Source organism: Bactrocera dorsalis, chromosome 5, assembly GCF_023373825.1.
Source record: "Bactrocera dorsalis isolate Fly_Bdor chromosome 5, ASM2337382v1, whole genome shotgun sequence".
Lineage (NCBI taxonomy): Eukaryota > Metazoa > Arthropoda > Insecta > Diptera > Tephritidae > Bactrocera > Bactrocera dorsalis.
This window is the reverse complement of record NC_064307.1, coordinates 54,334,989-54,360,622: the sequence shown is the minus strand read 5'-3', so window position 1 is coordinate 54,360,622 and position 25,634 is coordinate 54,334,989. Positions and strand designations below refer to the sequence as shown.

Below are 25,634 nucleotides of genomic sequence, written 5' to 3'. Positions count from 1 at the left end.
AACAGTGAGAAAAAAATTTTCCCTCAGAGGAAATACGAAATATTTTTTCCGATGAAACATTACTAATGCTACAGGACAGCCATAACTCCCAAAATAATCGTGGGTACACACTATTGCTGATATTCTCACTTAAAATAACAAAAAAAAAAATAAAAAAAAGTTGAATGGTATCAAAACGTTGTGGGGGCGATATCCGAAAGGGCAAGCTACCTCCCCCCTTCATTTCATTTCATTGAAAAAAGCGTAAAAATTAACGCAAAATAGTATTTAAAGGAGGTTTTAACAAATCATATGTTGGCACATGACACACAGTTATTTGGGAATCGCTTCCAGCAAGATCTAGCTCACAAGGCTAGAATTGTTCAAAGGTGCTGTAAACCGAAATTTCATGTTTTATTTCATGGGATCAATATCTATTAGATTATTGCAAATGGGGCTTTATGTTGGATAAAAGGAAGAACGTAAAACATTTGAAGATAAAAGAGTTTAAGTGATGGTTACAGAAGATATTCGACGAAATACCCGAAGAAGCCGTTCGGGCACTTGCATTGCCTTTGCAAAGCGCTTACCGCTAGAAAACAAAAAAAGGGCGAAATATTCGAAATTAATGATTAAAACCTATACAAAATATTTGTAAAAATTAAAAAAAGTTTTGTTTTTCAAAGTCCATAACAAGGTTTTTTATATTTAACCCTTTCAGTGCCGAGAGTCGATTTATCTAATCTCTTTATAAGAAATACGCATCTTTTTAAAACATGTAAGTATTGTTTCTCGTTTGGTTTTTACAAGCATTTTTCCGAACCCTTGTAAAACTGTGAAATTCATCCGGTTTTTTCGCATAGGCACCTCTATTTCGCTCGGCACTAAAAGGGTTAACAAAACATATGTAACAGTTATTCGTTGCCACGCTGTACATATATAGTAATAACTTTTTCGAAAATATTTGTATGTACTGGTTATAAGGAAGCTTTTAGTTCAAGGACATCCTGTCAAAACAAAAATATGTTCCCAGAATTTCAAAACTACATTTTATATACATACATATGTATTGTCCGATCAATTACATGAACTGGGATCCACATATTTAGTATCTAGGTCCTTGAAAAGTTATAGTTGAATTTATTTCCGAAGATAAAATACTTTTGGTAATTTCAGCAAAGTTTTATCCTGATAACTTCATTGTATACTGTAAAGTGAGTGAATCAGATGGAATTTTAAAATTTGTTATATAGAAAGTAGGCGTGGTTGTCATTCGATTTCGCAGCGTATAACAGATATGTGATTTCACCTAAATGTGGACGTACAATTTTGACACCGGCTACCATACCAATTATGAAATTTGATTTGTCTGACTCATATAATTATTGATTTACCGTTATTTTACTAGTGTTCAACATAACCGTTATATACTAGGTTATCTAATTTTACCCATTTTTACACCCTTTTAGGTGAAAAAAAAAACTATTATACTGTTGGAACATTTTGCGAGAGTATTAAAATTAGAATGATGCACCTAGACTTTAAACGTGTTGAATTAAAGTTATATTTTTAATTTTTAAACCTAAACTTCGGAATTAAAAATTGAAAATATAATTTTTAATCCAAAAAATTTGAATTGTTAAAATCACAACCGTGATTTACAAGCTTAGGCCTGGGGTCTGTGTCTTCAGCCATCTCTTTTACAACCCATACACGACGTCGACAGTATCGTACCACTGCCAAGTGCTTCCTGTGTTTGCAGTGTGACGGTATAAAAGGCGACAAGTAGTCGGAATTTTTTAATATAGCCATGGACATATAAATAGCACAAATTCTTTTAATATCCTTCAACGTAAAAACGTAAAGTAGCTGAACACTATGTATCTACTTGTTGCCGTCGACACATAAATAACACATTTTAAGTTCGCAGTTTATTTTGCACTTTGTTTGTTCTTGCGTGTTTTTAATTTAATTTTACGAATCAATAATTATTTTGTCGATATTTTATAAAAATGGGACATGGAAAACATTACACGCTGCGACGAAACCAAAATAAATAGGATGGGTCTAGATTAAAGAAAATTTGTATGTCGTCCACCAGATAAAGCTATTTACGCTATATATACCACAAAACCAATAAGCCGGGCAATTGAAGTATAAAGGTCGGTATCAGTATTTGGATATACTGACAATAAAGTTGAGTCATTTTTTTTATCCATGCTCCCAAACTGAACATTTATGCAGGACAATGGTCCGAAGCACTCCCTAAAGGTAGTAAAGCATTGGCTCGACAATAAGAAAATCGGAATATTGGAAAGTGAATAACTGAAATAAAATAAATAAATGATAAACTTTAGGTAAATTTAGATGTACTTTATTTGTTGATCAAGTATGTCATTTATGTGTCCATGTCTATACACATATGGTTAAAATAATAAGTATATTCCTTTGGGTTGCAGTCATTATTGAATTTTGAATGTAGTACCTTTTATAGTGAAAAGAAAATGCTGAATTCCCTCTTTGAAGTGGGCGTGGCAATTGATTATTGATGTTCGTTTTCTAAGTGGTCAAAATAATAAGTACATGGTTAATTATTTTAACATTCGATCTGCTTTTTGCTTTAAAAGCCTAACAATAAGTTATAAAATCGTAAATCTATTTAAAAACTAGACACGATCAAGGAAGTGATTGAGCTGTTTTGCTGATACGTTGCTCTTTAGTACGCAGGCATATCTCTTTTAAGGCGTGCTTGATCGCAGGAATGTTCTAAAGCATTAGCCAATGGGTTTTGAACTCGGAGTTTTAGATATACATATATTTCATTCTGTTGTCCTCTCTTCTTTCTTTACCATAGGAATGCCAAAATCATTATAGATATTTTCGTTACGCATATACCATGGCGAACAAGTGATTGTTGGAAGCCATTTCGATTGGAACCTTTGTATTACACATATGGTCAAAATAATAAGTTGAATTTTTAATGTTTTGTGAAGTACACGAATGCAACTACAGGTCAGTTTTATTAAATTCGATATTGTAGTACCTTTTATAATGAAAAGAAAATGTTGAATCCCCCCCTTTGTAGTGGGCGTGACAATTGATTGTTGATGTTCGTGTTTCTAAGTGGTAATTATTTTAAGATTTTCATAGAATCGGGCGATTTATTTTAATGGTTTGCTCTTTCGGTTGTATAGCTCCATGTTTAAAACGCATTGAAAACTGAAAAATTGTATACATTTTAGGTAGAAAAAAGCATTTCAGGGCGAAGGTAAAGGAAATCGTTTTAAACCTCATAAAAGAGGGCCAAAGTCTTAGGAATATTGCTAAAACATTAGGCCGTATTTCGTACAGAATGCCCTAAGGATGAAAAAGAATGTTGAAACACGCGGTCGACCAAAGAAGACATCATACCATCAAAAAATGTTGAAAACTGTATGAGTTATCATGCAGACCGTGCCTGGAAAGTAGTTTCGAGAAAAACGCGTTTAAACTTTCATGTGCCTCAAACGAAGGACAGCTTACCTGTGTGCATGAAACTCTCGTCGGGCGGTCTGACTTTCTATCATAACTTTGTATCTATGGGGAATTTTTACAATCGACTTTCACAGAAATACGCCTAAAACTATAAAAAAATCGATTTTTTGAAAATTGTGGACGTATGTAACCCCTTAAGCCTAACATATGTATGTATATCTGCCCTAAATAATGTTTTAGCTCCGCACATTTTAATTCGTGCTGAGAGGGAGTTTAGATCCGGGAACTGCGGTGACCACTTCTTTATTGAACCTAAACCACTCTTTTGTACACGTAGCCGTGTTTTTAAGGTCGTTGTCCTGCATAAATATCAACCTAAGTGTCTTCTGCGTACTGTAGCATCAATTCTTGTATAAAAACTATCCCGAACCCATAAATTTTGACGACATAAATGTATTTTCTTGAGATTGCGAACTATTTTTTTTTGACAGACATTGTTATTTTTGACTTCCTACCGCGTGTTTCAATCTGGAGAACATATTTTACTGCTTGTTCAACCATGGTTTTTGGATACATTCAGCAAATTCGCTACTTTTCTGTCAGAATTTTCTTGCTCACTAAATATTTAATCTGTTCTCGAGTTTTTGGATCGTAGTGCTTACCCTTTCCCATATCTATTCTGTAAAAGTAAAAATCTGGTTTTAATTGATTAATATTAAAACTAAAAGTATTATTTTTGACTTATCTCTGCAAAAAAACACGTTTCAGTAAAATTATTTTCGTTATTGGTTTTGAATAGCACGCTGTCCTTATTAAATCGCACAACTGCTTGCGGACTTTGTTAAAAACAAAATGGCTATTTACGAAATGTGTGCAATTTTTTTGCATTTGTCTTACGGAATTTTTTATAAATAATGAGTGATAAAAAAATGCCGTTTACTGGCGGAAATTTTCATGGCTTACTACAATTTTATTCTTGTTTTGTTTTTATGCATCCCAGTCCTTATTATTTTTTATATAACTGTATATATAAATGATCAGGATGACGATACAAGTTTAAATCCGGTTGACTGTTTATCAGTCCGTCCTTGCAAGCTATATAAAATATTCGAGTTCTGAAAAAGTGAGTATGGCTCTGCCCTTTAAAAAGTTTAATGTACATACATATGTATCTCCTAAATCACTTAAGCTACAACAACCAAATTTGCCGACTGAAATCGGAGTATAACACCCGCTTACTCCGCATATAACGGTTCTGTTAAAAACTACTAAAAGCGCAATAAATCAATAACTAAATACGCCAGAGACACGAAATTTTACCACCGAGATTGTATGAGAGAGCTTTATGGGAGCCGGTGTGAAAATTGGTTAATGGGCGTGCCACCGCCCATTTTTTTGTGAAATCGCATATCTCGAGACTTGGCCAACCGATTTCGATAAAATTTAGTACGTGGCATTCTATTTAGATTCTTATGTCACATTGTGAAAATGGACGGAATCGGAAATCAAGCACGCCTACTTCCCATATAGCACAATTATAAATTCCACTTGATTCGTTCAGTTTCCAAAACACAAATCAGAAAGAAATTAACGGGATAAAACTATGCACAAATAATGTATTAGGTGTGTGTCACCTTATGACGAAAAATTGTTTAAATCCAATAAAAACTGTTCATGCCTCTAGGCACCGAAAATTTAGACCCCGCTACCAATAGTTGACTTTTGATCGAAAATGTCGGTAATGTGTGAGATATGTATATAACTGAAATTAAGGGATAATCCTCTTATAATCGTATCGTCCTATGTCAAAAATGGGCTTGGTCGAATCAATATTTCCCTTAGCCGCCATATACCTAATATAAAAATTTTCGAACTTCAGGGTGACTTTGTACCGCACATATGAGCCAATCTGTGAGTTTTACCAAAGAAAATAGGAGCGGATGTTTTTTTTTGGAACAGTTTTCATGGTAAAAAAAATTACTTCGTTTGCGAATTCATTTCTTAAATATGGATTGAGTAATTTTATTCGGACCTTTTGTACATTATTGAGAATAAAGAAATATTGCAAAAAATAATAATAATAATATTTCTTACATATTGACCAATAGTACGGTATAAAGTCAACCGGAAGTTCGAAAATATATATTCATATATACAGTGTGCGACAATACTAAAGCATCGAATCTACCCTTTCGATATTTAAATTAATAAAATATGCATTCAAATAAAATTTTATTGATCGGGCATTCATTACTATTTTTAAGTTAGTAAAAATTAAACAAATTAACTTACTCCAAAACTCTGATGCGACAAATCTAAAGCTCGAAAAAGTTTTACATTTAAAAAATGTTGCTTTTAATATTTATTGTGTATCCCTCATTTTTTTAAATACAGTTAAACATCGGCGAGGCAGTCAACTAGTTTATTAGAAATGCTTCCCCTTGCATCTTTTATTTGTATGAATAAAGCAACCGTGTTTTTACAATTTTTTCGATATAGAGTTTCCTTTCTTCTTATTCTTCTATGAGATTTAGATCAATTCCATTATCAACAAACCACTTTTTTTTTTACGAAATACTATATACCAGCATCAACCCGTCTGAACCTTTCATATAAATTTCGATAAGGTTTTTAAAGTTAAAAAAACCAAAGGGGTTTTTTGCGAATTTATTACTTAAATATGGATTGAGGAACTTTATTCATATCTTTTGTATATTACTGACCATACTTTTGACAATCTATGGTGTAAATATTCTATGTACATATATAAATATTTATGAAATTCAGAATTTCTAATAATAGTGTATTTTCTCACTTGTGATTGTAAATAATGAATCTAATAATTCTCACTTTTAATTAAAATATACATATATGAAAATCCCACTTTACTTTTATCACTTTACCTTGCGAGAGTATAAAATGTTTGGTGGCAGCGAACTTAGCCCCTTCTTGTTTGTTTGCTAAACAAACAGCTGTCAATCACACTCCAACTTCAATTGTTTTATATAGGGTGATTTTTTAAGAGCTTGATAACTTTTTTTTTTAAAAAAAAACGCATAAAATTTGCAAAATCTCATCGGTTCTTTATTTGAAACGTTAGATTGGTTCATGACATTTACTTTTTGAAGATAATTTCATTTAAATGTTGACCGCGGCTGCGTCTTAGGTGGTCCATTCGGAAAGTCCAATTTTGGGCAACTTTTTCGAGCATTTCGGCCGGAATAGCCCGAATTTCTTCGGAAATGTTGTCTTCCAAAGCTGGAATAGTTGCTGGCTTATTTCTGTAGACTTTAGACTTGACGTAGCCCCACAAAAAATAGTCTAAAGGCGTTAAATCGCATGATCTTGGTGGCCAACTTACGGGTCCATTTCTTTAGATGAATTGTTGTCCGAAGTTTTCCCTCAAAATGGCCATAGAATCGCGAGCTGTGTGGCATGTAGCGCCATCTTGTTGAAACCACATGTCAACCAAGTTCAGTTCTTCCATTTTTGGCAACAAAAAGTTTGTTAGCATCGAACGATAGCGATCGCCATTCACCGTAACGTTGCGTCCAACAGCATCTTTGAAAAAATACGGTCCAATGATTCCACCAGCGTACAAACCACACCAAACAGTGCATTTTTCGGGATGCATGGGCAGTTCTTGAACGGCTTCTGGTTGCTCTTCACCCCAAATGCGGCAGAAATGAGCCTCATCGCTGAACAAAATTTGTCGATAAACACATTTCGAACCGAACACTGATTTTGGTAATAAAATTCAATGATTTGCAAGCGTTGCTCGTTAGTAAGTCTATTCATGATGAAATGTCAAAGCATACTGAGCATCTTTCTCTTTGACACCATGTCTGAAATCCCACGTGATCTGTCAAATACTAATGCATGAAAATCCTAACCTCAAAAAAATCACCCGTTAGATGCCAAAATCCATAATTTTTGATCGATTGAATTTGATCAGATTGTAATAAATCTAACAGATATGTTATTTATAAATATTGGTAACTTAAATACTTAGCATTTAAAGCTTTGAAAAGTCTTTGGCTTATATATTATAGAATAAAAGACTAAAACCTGCAATTTGTGAAGCAACAGAATGGCATAGAACGAATAAAAAATACATCAGTACATTAATCCACGATTTATTAATATGTGATTTACTTGTCAAAAATAGTAATGGTAGTCATATGAAGGTATGACATAAAAACTTAATCATTTGTACTTAATAATTATTTTCATTGAAATGAGAAATCTTCACATTTAACACCGTTATATTTTTTGTATTGAAAAATACAATTACAGACAATTCATTGATTTTTCTTAACACATTTTAAATTTTGTTTTTTCCAAAAGCCAACAATAAAAATATACTCACTAAAGGCAATTCTAATACAAACAACGTACAAGACGAGCAACGACAGCAAGATAAATCAACAAATATCAGCACACCGGTCAGCAGTGTTTCGAGTAGAAAGCGACATCTCTACAAAACTAAAAATGAAAACGGTGATTGGAATCAGCACCAACAGCAGCAGCGTACACCCAAAAAGTCGAATACAACCACAATAAATGATAAGAACGTCATCACAGCATTTTCAACAAACAATACGCTCAGGGATAGCAGCGCTAAACGTGGCGAATTATTGCTGCTCGATGATAATGAACAACTAAATCAAGCATTAAATGTAAGTTGCTTTGCGTGTGATGTAATTACCGTTTTCAATATATGCTCAACATACATATTACACATTCGTGATTTGTTAAGTTAGCACAGCTCAAACGATATACATTTAGAAACAATACGATGCCATTTACATTAAAAAAAAATACAAGGAAAAACGTTAACTGCGGCTGCAGCGAAGCTGGGTAGATTAACACAGGTGCATTTCTTTTAGTAATTATACTTGTATATCCAGTTTGTATGGAAGGTATAAGCTATAAGGAGTAATCCATATCAAATTTCGTGAAGATACCACGAAGATACCACGTTGTATGGCAACTATATGCTATAGTTAGTCGACCAGAAAAATTTCCAATATTACATTATTTCTATGAACCAAATATCGTTAAATGAGGAAGTTTCGCATGCAAGCATTTGATTCCGATAATTCAGTTTGTATGGCAGCTATGTATATGCTATAGTGAGCCGATCTGAACAATTTCTTCAGAGATTACATTGTTGCCTTAGAAAATAATCTATACCAAATTTCGTGAATAATCTTATTAAATGCAAAAGTTTTCCATACCAGCACTAGATTCCGATCGTTCAGTTTGTATAGCAGCTATATGCTATAGTAAGCCGATCTGAACAATTCCTTCGTATATTACATTATTATCTTAGAAAATGAACTGTGCCAACTTTGGTGAAGATACATTGTCAAAATTTCAAAACGATATCTTAAAAACTGTGGGACTAGTTCGTATGGACGGACGGACGGACAGAAAGACATGGACTCAACTCAACATTCTGATCATTTATATTTATACTTTATAGGGTCTCCGACGCTTCCTTCTCGGCGTTACAAACTTCGTGGCAAACTTAATATACCCTGTTCAGGATATAATTAATTATAATTTTTTTTTAGTAATCAGCACGTGAAGCTGTGCATTCGTATTAATGATCAGAGCTCAAAAATATTTTGTGTCTTCTTCACTTTTTTTGCAGCATACATTGGAACGTCATAAAGACCTCTTGAAGAAGAGCATATTAAAAAAGCGTTCACTCTTGGAACGTAATTTGCAACACGAAATCACGGAAGAAATGAATAGTGAGTTGCTAAGCTCCTCAGAAAAAGTTGAAGCAAGTAAGAAATTCTGTAACACCTCGAGTAGTGGAACTAATGCTGGCGGCTTAGCGACAAATGAAGTAAAAAAGTAAGTACATAATATACTATAAAGTTTTGCTTTTGATATTCGAGGATTATTTTTACATCTTTATAAAGCCGTAATTGGTTTGCAATAGAAAGCGAATATGGTATAAATACATATACTACCAGTATTTCGATATTATATTTGCGCTAAAGTGTGCAAAATGTGTTCTAGAAATTATTATATTTTAATTAATCTATCCAGAAAGTGGAATCCGTACTTCATTAACAATTTACTTGATTTTAACAACTTTTTATATGAACCAAGGCCTATTAACAAAATACAATTGACGTTTTTAGTCAACACTAAGGCCGAAAATCCTGATATGCAAAACGGGTTTCAAAAAGAAAACTATAAGAAAGTGCATGTATTTTGGAGGAAGTGACATGATTCTTCCAATAACAAGAGGTCACCATCGAAATCGATTTTAAAGTTGCTATCCAATGTGGGGCCATTCAAGAAATTTTTTAAATACATTATTCCTATAAATATACCATTACATCCTTTTTCTATGGTGGAGAACATAATTTGGACCAGCACATCCTTCAGCTAAAACAGTCGGTATAATTTGCTTTATAAATTTATAAAGTTGTTTTTAATGCAACCATCAAAACCAAAACAAAGATTGCGAAGTTCAAAAGAGCATAATCGAATTTCGAATATATGTACATACGTTTTCATTCACACGAAATTCGTAATACGAATTGTGATACATGGAATTGTTTTATTCACACAAATTTTAAAATAGTTAGTTTTTGTTACAATAAGCCTGAATATAAATAGATCTATAATAGGCAAGTTTTGCAATACTTCAAACATTGCTAAAAACCCCCCAATTTATAATTAGAATTTAAAACATATTGCTGTAATTGGCTTATGAAGCTACATTTTTTGTAGTAGAGTAAAACTAAAGCCTAGTAAATTAGAAAGTGATTTTCAACCGGAGCTTATTTCGGTTTGATTCCTGATTAGATTCGGTCAAATATCAATTTAGATAAGGTTGTAAGTTAGTAAATAACAATCTGTGCATTTCTAATATGATAAAAATATATTTTTTGTAATAATCCATGAAGCAGCTAGCTGTAATCGATTTTAAAAACTAGCAAATAGAGTAAGTTCCATCGATTGTGATATTCGCCGTCGCGCCAAAGAACCATAAATCTTCCGCATAACCGTTCTCTCGAAAAGTCCACTCATCAGAAGTTCTTATTGTCCAAGTCTGTGCAACATATAGCAGGACCGGAATAAGTAGTGACTTATAGAGTTTGGTTTTTGTTCGTCGAGAGAAGACTACTTCTCAATTGCTACTCAGACGGAAGAAGCCCTTGCCCTCGTTCACTGCCGGACCCATTTGCTTTGCTTCCTTGTCCAGTCTGGAGAAAGCAGAACTAACGGCGCGGGTGTTGAGACCGAAGATATCAATATAATCGGCATACGAGAGCAGCTGCATACTCTTATAAAAGATTGTACCTGCTCGGTTAAGTTCTGCAGCTCGAATTATTTTCTCTAGTAGTAGATTGAAGAAGTCGCATGATAGGCAGTCGCCTTGTCTGAAACCTCGTTTGGTATCGAACGATTCGGAGAGGTCCTTTCCGATCCTGACGGAGCTTTTGGTGTTGCTCAACGTCAGTTTACACAGCCGTATTAGTTTTGCGGGGATACCAAATTCAGACATCGCGGCATAAAGGCAGCTCCTTTTCGTCCTGTCGAAAGCAGCTTTGAAATTGACGAAGGGGTGGTCTGTGTCTATTCTCTTTTTACGGGTCTTTTCCAAGATTTGGCGCATGGTAAATATCTGGTCAGTTGTTGATTTTCCAGGTCTAAAGCCACACTGATAAGGTCCAATCTGTTTGTTTACGGTGGGCTTCAATTATTCACATAATATGATCGATATAGAACCTTATACGCGATGTTGTGGAGGCTTATCCCACAATAGTAGGCGCAGATTGTTGTGGTCGATCTGGTTGGTTTTTCAATGCGGAGACAGCCAGGTGGCTTGATGAATTTTCGTATGCTGGAATCTAGTACTGCAGATAAGTCGATCAGCCTGCGTGAACTTCTACACATGACTCCATCCTCCTAACCTTGTATCACATTCCAATATTTTCGCCTTTCTCTACTTGAAAACAAATTTTTTCCATTACCTCCTGCCCAATATCTTCATTTTTAATGTTTTTGTTTCTCAAAAATGTTTTAAAATTTTGCTGTATTGTTCTGCTCTTCTTCTTCATTTTCTTAGCCGCAAAAAAATCCCATTCAAACTGAAAAGTTTTGTCAATAATTTTTCTTTGTGAGGCCTGTGAACGCATCTAAACATATAAAACTGGAGGACCCGTCCACGCTTTACTGTGGCTGATACATAGATAATCAGGGGTGTTGTGGAATCCAAGACAGAATTGCTTAGCGGTCAGAATAGCAAACCAATTCTGATTTTCAATGGTGTCACAGAATCTGATTGGATTTTGTCTGTTCGAACATACGCAAAACCAATATTCGAATCAGCTGTCTACTAATGTGACGAAACTAGCAAATGAATACATTTGGAAGCAATCATACTAAAGTTTGTAATGAGTTCCGAATTAAAGAAAGATTTTAAGAGATAACATTTATCAAATGAATAAAAACGCATTTGGGTGTTAAATTACGTTTTGTAAATCTTCTTTAAGGGGGGAGCCTGCTTTAAAAGCAGATATATGAGCGCAGGATGGAATTGGGGCAAAGTTTATTATCTTAACCAAAAAAAACTTAGAAAAGTTAAGTTTGAACCTATGTTTAAACAACATAATGTTAAATTTGTTTGGTCAAAAACCATTTTTTTTTTTCAAATTTTAAATTTTTTTTGAATTTTACACTTTTTTTTGGAAATTTTCTTAGTTTAACTACATAGAACATAAGTTATTAACAAAAAGTAATCTTTTTGAATTTTTTTTCCAATAGAAATTGTGTTCTGCATACTGCCCGTCGTCCGACAAATGCCCCAAAAAATCGATTTCAAGCCTCTAATGCAGGCTCCCCACTTAAATATCTGCATTTTTTTTTCAAAAATTCAATAATTGAGACATTTTGTGTTTTATGCTTATGTTTTCCCCTATAGAAGTAAAGATAAATTAATTCCAAATAATAAAATAATTTGATTTCTTAACTTACATTTCAAATCTGTGTGCGACTATCTTCTTGATTTGTTTCTGACAGCAAAACCGATAAAATTGGTTTCCGTGACACCCAAAACCGATACAAATTCTGTTCAACACCCCTGAATACTACTAATATTATCTATATGATTTCTATTAGTTGGATTATAACTAATGAGATATAGCATTTTTGTGAATCAACTTATGAAAGAGATTCGCTAAGTTGGAAAGAGGCGAAATGACCACCGGTGATAATGAAGGCAGTAGACGCCCTAAAGAGGCGAAAGTACTGTGCAAGGTGTTGCTTCGCAAGTTCATAATCCAACAAAAACAACAAATAACTGATTAAGAGAAGTGATTGAGTGTTCTTTAATCGTAATAAAACCGAACTTTTGCGTCGGTCTGTGACAATAGAAACATAGCTCCATTATTTCCCACTGGGGTCCAATCGACAGTCATTCTACTGGCCTGCACATGATAAAGCGGTTCTCAGGTTTGGAAAGACGAAAAAGTCGTCTGGAATGGTTATGGCATCAGTCTTTTGGGATGCACGTGTTTACATACTCAACGACTGATTACTGAGCCAGTTATAATCTATTTCACTGCGCATTTCGTTGCAGTTCTTTTCTACTATTCCAAATACTAAGCAATTGTATTATTTTTGAAGAAGAATCTGCTTAAAATTGTGCGCATATATTCAAACGATTCCTACAAACATGTATTTTGAAGAAATACTTACACTGGCCTACACTCATTTTGGTGCCTAAGATTTTATACCTGATTTAGGATGTATTTTGTGAGTTGATACTAGAAAACAAGTCACATTTTCCATATCAGCTCTTGTTCATAAGAAAGAAGAAAAAACATCTAGTAGCGGAAATGTGGTTCATCCTACCTACTATACCGACTACTGATGCGCACAGAGCTGCACCAAACCAAAGATGCCAAAGATAATAAACTTTGTCCCAATTCCATTCGACGTTTAGTTTTTTTTCTATCCAAGAATTAAGAAAAATGAAAAAGTGAGAAATCACGCGTCAAAGTTTTCGCTTTTTGCCCAAGCGCTCATATATCTAGTAGATGCTCGGTCACTATTTCCATTCTAGCTTCGACAATATTTCGAATTCCCATCTATAACTTGGGGACATATTCTTAGATAATTTTTAAAGAGATTTGAGCAAAAAATTCGATTTTTTGAAGCTTCTAAAGTAGGCTCCCCCCTTAATACTGCTTCATATCGATTGCGAATTTACGTTATAAGACTCTGAATTTGATCAAAAATTACATCCATATTTGTGATATTTTTGGTGCCTGCAGCTTTTTTGACATCAACCCAGGTTTGTTCTCTTCAGGCCATTCCAAAACATTCATGGAATTTTCAACAAAGATCTTTTGTATCCACTTTCCGGTGTGCTTGGATTGTTATTTTGTTGAATGTTCCAACAGACAAATTCCTCTTTTAGTCCATCGCATGCTACACTATGCGTGAAACATAGCGAGGATCAAATTCTTGATAGATTGGTCGGCGAACCTACCTTCGACCATCAGAATATATACGATTAATTTTGGTTACATCGCTCCAATCAACGTGAAGTTTTCGGTTATAAAATAGTACTCAGCTCTGGTTGCCCAGAGATATTGACAGATCTCCTTATCTTAATTCATGTATGTCCCACATGCAGAGTACATACCCATCCTTTATGTGCATCCTTTACATTGCATACATTAAATACTACAGTCTCTAATCAATATACCCGAAGTAAACATACATATGTATACGTACATATGTATATTGCAATGCTGATTGAAATGAGTATTTTTAAGCACATATTTATGCTAAATACTGTATTGGTATGTGCTGGCGATGATGCATATAAATATTTGTAACGTGATATACATATAACAATTGTAGCCGTTAAGAACTGTTCCGAAATCTGAACAAGATCAATAAGAGTTGGAAAACTACGCGTTGTATACTTTGAATTTAAGTAAAAATTGCTTGCCTGCGTGCTGCCCTACCGTGAAGTTCAAATTCGACCAAACGGAGACACTGTTTTTTATTTGATATTTTGACATTATATTCGTATTGAGTTTTATGTAGAATGTCATGGAACTCTTTTTTGGGTCTCTTTGGGTGATGGTAGTAATCGGTCTATTTCTGTTGAAGTTTTTAAGGTTATTTCTTTGTAAATAGTTTTAAAATGCTGTATATGCTTTGGAAATGGAAACCAATTTTTTGACCTGATTCAAAATTTCTACGTTTTCCAGACTGACGAAGGTCAAAAATGTAACCAAGTAGGGCAGGTGTTCAGCTGTAGCCTTTTCTCATTAAAAAACTTGAATAATACATTTGAATATATTTTAACCACAAATTTGAAACACATCCTTACCAGAAATCAATAGTATTATTAATAAAAATCAGCACCAGAAGGAATTTTAATTCTTAATTAGCTGCCGCACTTAATTCACCTTCTATATAGTAACGCATTTACTATTTGGGATAAAATTAACAGAACTTCAACTGCGCAACTACAAAACTGAGTGAATTTAGTAGTACATAGAGTAACACAAACAATGCAAAGCTTTTAGGAATATAAATAACGGTATACCAAAACTTTTAATCATTATACTCATCATCACCACAAAAAGGGAGCGTTTCTAATTGGCTGTCAACAGCTTTTTATATGACGATGACGAGAAAAGTTGAAATCCGGTTGTAGCTCTGTCTGTCCGTCCGTACAAGCTGTAACTTGAGTAAAAATTGAGATATCTTGATGAAAGTTCCTTAGTACAAGACATAATTTTGAGTTAGATGGGCGTAATCGGACCATTGCCGCGCCCACAAATCGCCATTAACCGGTACCGATAGTTGATTTGATCGAAAATATTTTTGAGCGACTTTGGCGCGATTTTTTTGGTCTCGTCTCTCTTTTGGCACGATATTCGCTCGATTGATCGGTTGTTTCGGGGTCGTAAGCATAGATCCAAGTCTCATCGCCAGTTATAATGCATTTCATGACACCCTGGTAGTCGAAAAGCATCGTTTCACACACTTCAACGCGACCCCTTTTTTTTCCCAAAAAATTCAATGTTTTCGGCACCAGTCGAGATTTGACGCGCTTGAGGCCCAAAACATCCTTCAAAATGGTATTGGCTGAGCCTTTCGATATGCCAACTTCATCAGCAAGGTCTCTAATTGTTAATCGACGGTTTTTCAACACCAAATCTTTGATTTGTTGAACGTGAGCTTCGTCGGTTGAGGTTGATGGTCGCCCTGGACGCTCTTCGTCTTCGACACGTTCACGACCGGCTTGGAACTCACTATACCACTTGTAAACATTTTTTTTTAGACATAGCCTCATCACCAAAAGCTTTCTGCACCATCCTCAACGTATCCGCAGCAGAAAATTGATTCCGTAAACAAAATTTAATGCAAGTTCTTTGCTCAACAAATTTCGATATCGCAAAAAACGAAAAACTCACTTTTAGCAGCTCACAAAACGACACGTATCTCAAACACTAATGAATATTTTGACATGAAATTTGACATAAATGTGACTGACAGTACTACCAACCTAAAAAAAAATAATCTCCAAATCCTTCGACGCGCGCAGTTTAAATTCAAATGTCATCTTATTTTTTATGAACGAAAACAATGCAACAGCTGAATTCCTTTCCTTTATAATTTAAGGCATTAAATGGAACATTACTACAATGTTGCCATATAATGAGGCAACTTTTTCGGCGAGTAAAGAAATCGCTATAAGAATATAGTTTTGTCAAATTGAATTCACTCAAGGCAACAGTAGCAAAACAGATTATTTTATTTACTTACCATAAATACCATTTGTTTCAGAAATGCAAAGTGATGTATTTACTTTATATATTTTGTAATTCTTGTAGTCGTACGAATAAGTTTCTCTTATAGTTATGTGTTGTCTTTTTATATAGCTTAATGAAGAAATAACTTTACACAAATCAACTTTTATTTATTATTGCAGACCAATAAAACAATTGAAGAATCATCCCAACACTCCCCATTCACCAGCTTTGACACCATCCAAAAGTCTTCACGGACGTTCACAAAAGAAAGTCAACAAGAAGAAAGAGAAATTGTATTGCATTTGCCGTACACCTTACGACGATACAAAGTAAGGTCTTCTTTTTTTGAATTAATGCGGATTAATTTATTGTTACTAATTATTGTTTTATTTCCTTTCGCAAGATTTTACGTTGGCTGTGATTTGTGCAGTAATTGGTTCCATGGTGATTGTGTAAACATTACAGAAGAGGCATCGAAAAAACTCTCCGAATTCATTTGTGAGGATTGCAAACGGGCACGCGAGACTCAAGAACTATATTGTTCGTGTCGCCAACCATACGATGAATCACAATTCTATATATGTTGTGATAAATGTCAAGATTGGTTCCATGGCCGTTGTGTGGGTATTGTGCAGAGCGAAGCAGAATTTATCGATGAATATATATGTCCACAGTGCCAGCGCAACAATTCGGTTAATTTGGCGAATATGAAGAATTTAGCTGAAAACGAGACAATCGAATTGAAGAAGCTTATCAGGCAAATCCAGGTAAATACGTAGATTACGTACTTTTATTACATATTGTAAACAAAATACAAGTATATAATCATTTACTGAATTATGCATTGAATTTCCAGTATAAAAATCAAACATCAAAGAATTTATCAGAATAAAACTTTGCACAAGCTATTTCATCTAACGCCCACATATTGCTGAAATCGGATCATAAGCTTCCAAACAGTAGAGCGGAAATATGTTGAAGCCTAGTATTAAAACTCAGGGAATCGAATTCTTTCTAATAAGTGTGTATCCTCTTTGCCTAATATGAATGAAATCAGAGAAATACTTCAAACATCCGCTAAATATACCTTATATATTGGTCGATCTCTGAGGTTTGTTAATGAAATGCTGAGAGCATATTTTCTGTTAATGATATTTCCTAATAGCAAAGCTTGATAAAATCGCATCAAAATATTCTTTTGCGCCAAAACTGATGAAAACAATTAAGAATTTTAAACTTTCGTTTGTTTCGTATACTATTGACTTTACTATATTTTAACGCCAAAAATCTGAGATATCCATCCACAAGTTACCCCAATGACCATACATTACTCATTCCGTTATTTCGTGCAATTACGGCTTTTTGCTAATCGCCGCAACGCTTGAAGGCGTGAATCAGTTTTTTATGGGTATTTGGGGTTATGTTATTGCAAGGTCTTTTTACATATGGAATGATTGGAAACATCATTACCGAATACGTTCAATTTGGATTCGTCACTCCAAATTGCAGAATTTTGAGTCCGTACAGAGATGGTATTTAGCAAACGCTTTTCGCTTTTCAATTCTTTTCTCGAAACATTAGTATTTTATTTTGCTAGTCGGCCATATAATGCTATTTTTCACACGAACAGGTGGAGTAAAAGTGAGTACATGTTTGCATCTCATTCATGAGCGAATGATGAAGAAAATATTAAAGCAAATCGTAAAAATGCTTATTTTGATTGAAAACAAAAATAATACTCTATAGCTACTGGTTGCAAGAGTATAACAACTCGTGATCAAATTAAAACGTGAAATTTGTCCATTTCATCCCATCAGAGCCTTATTCGATTCAGCTTTTATATTCTCAATTGAGTCAAAACGGTGTCCTCGGAATGGTCAGCCGAAAGTTACACGAACGTAAATCAGGTGAATGCGGTGGTTACAGCACGATATTAGTTGAGCATGTGGCGAAATTATCACGAATAACCTATGCAGTATGAGATGGTGCATTATCGCACTTCTTTGTTTAATAAATTCAGACAGTAAAAATCGAAGATTTCACTTTTAGAGCCTCACATAACGACGCATAGCTCAAATACTAATGAATATTTTAACTTGAAATTTAGCATAGATAGAAAATTTACCGATTCGAAAAACACGTGAATTATGAATTAAAAATTCACCTTTTAATTTGACCACCGTAGTATACATTTATGCACCTTTGATATTTTATTTTTCTTATCTGCAAACTAGAATGGTAAATTGAATTGAATATTAATATTATAAATATTTGGTCCATAATTTCTTATATTTTATGATAGTTTCCATACGTTTTTGCAGTTTCAACAAGCTTTTCCAAGTCTTCCTTGGATATAAGGCGCCAGAGATGATCCTATAACATATTTAAATTGCTCTTTGTTTATTATTCCTTCTATTTTGTGCAGTGGTCCAATGTTTGACCAGGTGAAACAGCTCCAAGCCATTACATTGCCTCCACCGTTTGCTTTACGTGGTGTGATTGGATAGATTCGCCGGGCCGGCGACAGCAATATTGTTTTCCATCTGACTGAAATCTATTGAATTTAGTTTCATCTGACTAAACTACCCGCTTCCAGTCATCTATGCTCCCTTTTCGGAGCTGTTTGGCAAAATTTAAACTTAAACTTTTTTTACTTCTGCAACATACCCAGTTTTTAGCAGTGCTCTTCTTGCAGTGCATCGACTTATATCTTTATTGATCTCCAATGAAGCTACATTTAGCCTTTCAATAATAATAGTTACATTATAATAAGTCTAAGAAACAAAGCAAAAGCAATAAGGTGACAACTCCGGAAATTACTGATTCTTTTGCAGATAAGAAGATTAAAATGTCAAAGGCGCATAAATTAGTACATACGAGTTGTTTTCGTTTTAATTTTTCATTGTGTGCCTAATCGTTGATATTTTCTTGTTAATTTGTAGTAAATTATATATTTAATAAAGAAAATAAACATTTTTACCATTTGCTTTACTGTTTTCTGCACTATTCGCTCCGAAATGCGAAATATGCAAATATGTACTCACTTTTGCACCCCTGTATTCGTACAGTTTGCGCTGATATTTATACGCCGTGGTACTCCTAATTGAGGCCTAATTTCTGTGGAAGTTAAAAATGGATACGATTTGCTCAGACTAACCAAGATCCTATCGTCAGATAGTAGTAGTCTTTCTTGGCTTTTTATGCGGAAAATTTTCAAAAGTCGTAATTTTTATTTATAAAATTGAAGTGATATTAATTTTACGATGGTCGTCTAAAACGTCTACAATTTTAGTAATATTTTGATATTTTTGAAACAAACCATATGATTTTTCTTCTCCTTGAAATTGTGATTTTATTTTTCCCCATGGCGACAATGACTATAAATTTTGTGAAAAATAACTTTATTTAGTAAAAAAGAAGAATATTGATGTAAATTGTGGTCAAAAAAATTAAATTTACCTTTTCAAACAAAATTACTTCATATATGATTGAAAAGTGATAAATACTCTCCGAATTGAAAATACTTAAATGCGACGCAAATCGCCAACGTTTCTAGGATGAGGAGTATTTTTGCTTTCGCATTATCATAGTTAAATTAAATATAATATATTGTAAACAAGTGAATATATTCCTCTCCTTCACTCTTTTCAAATTCCCCTCATAAGATGTTCTCATCGTCCATGGATTTGCACCATATAGCAGGACGGGAATATTGAGTGACTTATAGAGTTTCGCTTTTGTTCATCGAGTGAGGACTTTACTTCTCAATTGCCTACTTAGTCCAAAGTAGCACCTGTTGCCAAGAGACAGAATAGATTTCGAGGCTGACATTGTTGTTGCTGTTAATACTGGTTTCAAGATGGACGAAGTTATCTACGACTTCGAAGTTATGACTGTCAATAGTGACTTGAAAGCCTAGTCGCGAGTGCGACGACTGTTTGATGAGAGGACATATAGTATTTCGGTCTTGCCCTCGTTCACCACCAGACTCATTTGTTTCGCTTCCTCATCCATTCTTGAGAAAGCAGAACTAACGACGCGGTTGTTAAGGCAAATGATATCAATATCATCGTTGTACGCCAGCAGCTGTACACTCTTATAGAAGATGGTACCTTCTCTGGAATACACTTACAACACCGAAGTTCAAAATGCCGACCCACCAAAATACCGACAAAATTGAAATATGCACCTAAATCAAAATACCGACAAACCAAAATGTCGACATGTGAAAAATGTTTTATCTTGGCGGCATTTTTTCTACCGAAACACAGAAAAAGAATTTTACTGACTAAGGGTTATGATCCTGAAGGCCGCAGGGCCTCGAACGAACAACGCCACCTTTTTTTGAATTGACCGTATTGTAATTTACCGGTGTTTTGATTTGTCGGTATTTTAATTGTCGGAATTCTAAATTTCGAGATTTTGATTGTCGGTATTACGTTATACACCCACTTTCTCTGTTTAGTCTTTTTTGGTGTTGCTCAATGTCAGTTTACACAGCCGTATTACCAAATTCAGACATCGCGGTGTAAAGGCAGCTCCTTTTCGTGCTTTCAAAAGCAGCTTTGAAATTGACGAAGAGGTGGTGCGTGTCGGTTCTCGATTACTATATCACCTCTGGGGCTTCTACAATAGTATGATTCGGTCTTGAAACATTGAAAATTGTGCGCACTATCCCTGTCGGCCAGCTTGTCAAGTGATTGTAACGTTGCGAGTTAGGCAGTCCACTTTCTCTCTGCTGCGACAGGGCACTCCTCGTACCAGCCGTTCTTTTGCATTTTCCGAAAACTAATGGGTTTCGTTTACAGCTGTACATAAAGAGCTTGAAATGCCGTCCCACAGTTTTCTTATACCGAGTTGCCGATGAGTGCTCTCAGAGAGCAGGAGTGCAAGTCGAGTAGAAAACCGTTCGGTTGTCTCTTGTGATTGCAGCTTCCCGGCATCAAACCTTCCTTGTGTTTATTGACGTGGATTTTTTGCTGCACAAAAGCGGATGCGTATCTTGGTTGCAACAATATAATGGTGCGAGTCGATATTAGGACCTCGGAGCGTACGCACAACTCGAACACTGGATGCGTATCCTCCGTCTATCACTACATGATCGATCTGGTTGGTGGCTTTTCGATCGGGAGACAGCCAGGTAGCTTGATGAATTTTCTTATGCTGGAATCTAGTACTACATATAACCATATTTCGGACCACAGCGAATTCGATCAGTCTCAACCCATTTGGGGATGTTACCTTTTTTGCCCACCCTGGCGATATAGAGCACGATTTTTATATCGTGGCGGGGGCAACTCATATTTGTGCTCCAAGCGCTCATAAAAGGCATCTTTGGTGGCATCGTCCTTCTCTTTCGTCGGCCAGTCAGCGATAGGTTGAAGAACCTCGCTTTGATGCGGATTGACTAGACTTTCAGCCACCGGGGTGAATGTCAACTCGGCAACGGAGTCTCTCTCCCACCATTAATCCCACATTGAATATGCGTTCCTTTATTTGAGCATTGTAATAAATGCCACAAGGACTTATCCCTTCCATCGCACTTCTGGGACGGCGATGATGTCAGCCTTAATTTTTATGAGGACATTAACCAGCTGAGCAGGGACACCTTTCCAATTAAGGGACCGGACATTCCAGGTGCATGCCCTCAAATCATAATCCTTAATGTGTTTGCATTGATCGTCATCCGCGGCTGCTGATTAGTGTTCCTTGGGGCGTTTTTTTACGTGGCGGGTCCCAAACCTAGCGCACAACCTTAAGTAGGGATGATCCACCCTCTCACTTTGCCTCATCTTCAAACGTATGTTCTTTGGCTACCCAGATGACACTTGGCCTTATACCGAAAGGCCCAGTTATGCATACATAGCATTACACTACCAGAGATAAAATGATACCCAACTCCTATGTCATTGGAAGTGAGCTTGTAAACCATCTCTTCAACGTTGACAGTTGAGTTGAGTTCAGGAAGTTTTGACATTTCGTAATTGGAAAAAGAGGAACGGCCTGAATAAAAACCTACCATAAAATATGTTGAAGTTCAAGACCACTAACTAAACTTATAAAACAATGATAATTAAAGAAAATTTGATGAAAACTTTTGTTATGTCCTCGTAGTTCGTAGTATCAAAAAATCAAATAACAAAAAATATTAAAATAGTTTATATATTATAGGTCAATATATCATAATTTTTCATCTTAATAAATCTTGGGAGTTTTAAATTAAATGCTCAAATATTATTTTTTTTTGACCGATCTGATCTCGGTGACTGTTGCGACAGTTGAATTTAACATTTTCATTGTTAATAATTCACATTTGCGTGTTATCAGAAACATTAAAAACAGCTAAATTTCTAAAGGCTGTGTGAAGTATAATGGCGGCAATGTTGATCGACGCAGTGCTGTGTTATGTATGAATAACTGAACCTATATTGTATATATGTATTTGCAGGCACACAAGAGTGCATGGCCTTTTATGGAGCCGGTTGATCCAGAAGAAGCACCAGACTACTACAAAGTCATCAAAGAACCCATGGGTGCGCATATCAAACATTTTAATAAATTATTAGGCAATTTAATTAATTTCAGTATTTTTCTCTAATAGATTTACAGAAAATTGAAAATAAACTGGATACAAACGTTTACACAAAACTATCGGAATTTATTGGTGATATGACAAAGATATTCGACAACTGCCGCTATTACAATCCGAAAGATTCGTCATTTTACAAATGCGCCGAAACATTGGAAGCATTTTTTGTGCAAAAAATTAAAAATTTTCGGGAAACTGTGGTTAGTCAAAAGTAAATCATCTACTTGAAAAGAAATACATATAAAAAACAAAAATACGCTGTAATAATCGGCGCACCAAGCGTTCCGCTGTCATGTGCCGAAGCATATAATGTAAATAGTTATAATTGTTGCATAATTTATGTAAGTAAGTACATATGTATTATGCACATTTTGTTTAGAAAGGCACAGCTAGATTTAATACATAGAGTTAAGGAGTTTAATAACATGTAGCAACAACAACAACAAACGAAATTATAAAGTAAAACTAATATTGTGTAAAGATCATATGAAATAATACACTCTTGTACATATATAATTGGTAAATGCATTTAGCTGCGATAGTATTAAGAGCAAAATACACATACATTGTATTGTATGCTTTTTTCTTTTTTAATTTGAAAACTTATTAATAAATACTAAAAAAGCATGAATTAGCGATTCATATAATTATTTATGTATTTTAGGCTGCGAAATTGTAGGTTTAATCCGTAGTATAAATATAACTAATACGGAAAAATTTAAGGCAAATGATATACAGTAGCGGACAGTGAAATCCGGACAACCCGTCGGTTTGTATTTAAAGCACGATTGTAGCCGAAAAGTGTAATTTTCTGCGGAAAGGTTTATTATTTCACATAAATTAGTCCTCTGCACACGTTTTATAACAACTTTTAGTGTTTTTTCACTAGTTTCAAAGTTTATTTCGTGTTCGTGTTTCGTTAAAGGTAAAATATGCCAAATTAAAAAAAATGTCCGAATTGCAAAAAAAGTAATATTTTGCTTTTGCGAAAAGAAAATGTGACTATTCGGGAAATTGGTGATAGAGTTGGCTTCAGCAAGTCTTCCATCGGAGAATTTCTAAAAAATGTCGAAAAAACCAGGTCTCTTAAAAGAAAAACTGGCTCTGGGGCGAAGAAGAAGACAACTTCTAGGGAAGATCGGTTTATAGAACGTATAAGCTTGAGGGATCGCTTCAAAACTGCTGAGGACATTAAAGTGGAGTTATTCGAAGATGTCGGTATGGAAGTTAGCGCAAGAACTGTTTGTCGAAGGCTTCAAGAGGTTGATTTGAACGATCGTCGGGCCGCCAAAAAACCTCTATTAACCTCAAAAATGCGTCAAACCGTTTACGATGGGCAAAAGAACATCAAAATTGGACACAACTTGATTGGCGAAATATAATCTTCTCAGATGAGTCCAAATTTAACATTTTCTGCAGCGACGGTATGTCCTACGTCAATGGTGAGCGGTTCCAGGACGAATGTGTTCAAAAACTGTTAAGCAGGGAAGCACCCGAATGGTCTGGGGTTGCTTTTCCTACTATGGCCTTGGGCAACTAGCCCTAATAGAAGGAACTGTCAATGAGAATGAGTATCAGCAGATACTTGAAAGAAATTTAATATATTCAGTGGAGAACCACTTTTTACGAGCGGATATCCTTGTTTTTCAGGATGACTCTGCACCCTGCAATTGTGCCAAAATAGTAACTATCCATTTTTTTGTACAACTAGAGTTTACTGCTATAATTTTAATTACAAATTTTATACACATCCCTTTTCCTTTCTTTAAAGTAAAGAATTATTTATCAAAAATCGGGTTCTCGACTTTGGAGTGGCCAGGTAACAGGCGTGATCTCAATTCTATTAAGGACCTTTGGTTTATAATGAAGGCTCAGGTAACACAGAAGAGACCAAAGAATTTAGCAGAGTTGGATGGAATTCGCGAAAAACGTGGTATAACGGTATTGCAGCACCACCAATAAAAAAACTCATAAATTAAATGACGGAGCTATAAAAGCCGTTATAAGAAACAAAGGAGGTTTGACAAAATACTAAAAAGAGATTAATATTTTCTTTAACTAAAACTATAATATCATTTCTCTAATGTAAATATAAAAAAATTATCACTGTTTATATTGCTAGCTACCAAAATGATACAACATCTAAAATGAATTCAAAAAAAAATTTTATAAGTGCAATCTACTATACTCACGTTTTTTACACTTAATACTAACGTATTAAATATAACGGGTGATTTTTTTGAGGTTAGGATTTTCATGCATTAGTATTTGACAGATCACGTGGGATTTCAGACATGGTGTCAAAGAGAAAGATGCTCAGTATGCTTTGACATTTCATCATGAATAGACTTACTAACGAGCAACGCTTGCAAATCATTGAATTTTATTACCAAAATCAGTGTTCGGTTCGAAATGTGTTTATCGACAAATTTTGTTCAGCGATGAGGCTCATTTCTGGTTGAATGGCTACGTAAATAAGCAAAATTGCCGCATTTGGGGTGAAGAGCAACCAGAAGCCGTTCAAGAACTGCCCATGCATCCCGAAAAATGCACTGTTTGGTGTGGTTTGTACGCTGGTGGAATCATTGGACCGTATTTTTTCAAAGATGCTGTTGGACGCAACGTTACGGTGAATGGCGATCGCTATCGTTCGATGCTAACAAACTTTTTGTTGCCAAAAATGGAAGAACTGAACTTGGTTGACATGTGGTTTCAACAAGATGGCGCTACATGCCACACAGCTCGCGATTCTATGGCCATTTTGAGGGAAAACTTCG

At 34.9% G+C, this 25,634-nt stretch overlaps 1 protein-coding gene across 1 annotated transcript in view; it reads left to right on the top strand.

The window, feature by feature from the left end:
• The window catches only part of LOC105233234 (nucleosome-remodeling factor subunit NURF301), a 37,849-nt gene extending 14,361 nt beyond the window's left edge, over nucleotides 1-23,488 (top strand). The window contains exons 10-15 of the mRNA XM_011215242.4: nucleotides 7,801-8,132; nucleotides 9,113-9,321; nucleotides 16,448-16,597; nucleotides 16,672-17,035; nucleotides 22,717-22,801; nucleotides 22,870-23,488. Of these exons, the coding sequence (XP_011213544.1) occupies nucleotides 7,801-8,132; nucleotides 9,113-9,321; nucleotides 16,448-16,597; nucleotides 16,672-17,035; nucleotides 22,717-22,801; nucleotides 22,870-23,072 (1,343 nt within the window). The 3' untranslated portion in view covers nucleotides 23,073-23,488. The remainder of the gene's footprint in view (nucleotides 1-7,800; nucleotides 8,133-9,112; nucleotides 9,322-16,447; nucleotides 16,598-16,671; nucleotides 17,036-22,716; nucleotides 22,802-22,869) is intronic.
• Nucleotides 23,489-25,634: the final 2,146 nt, after the last annotated feature.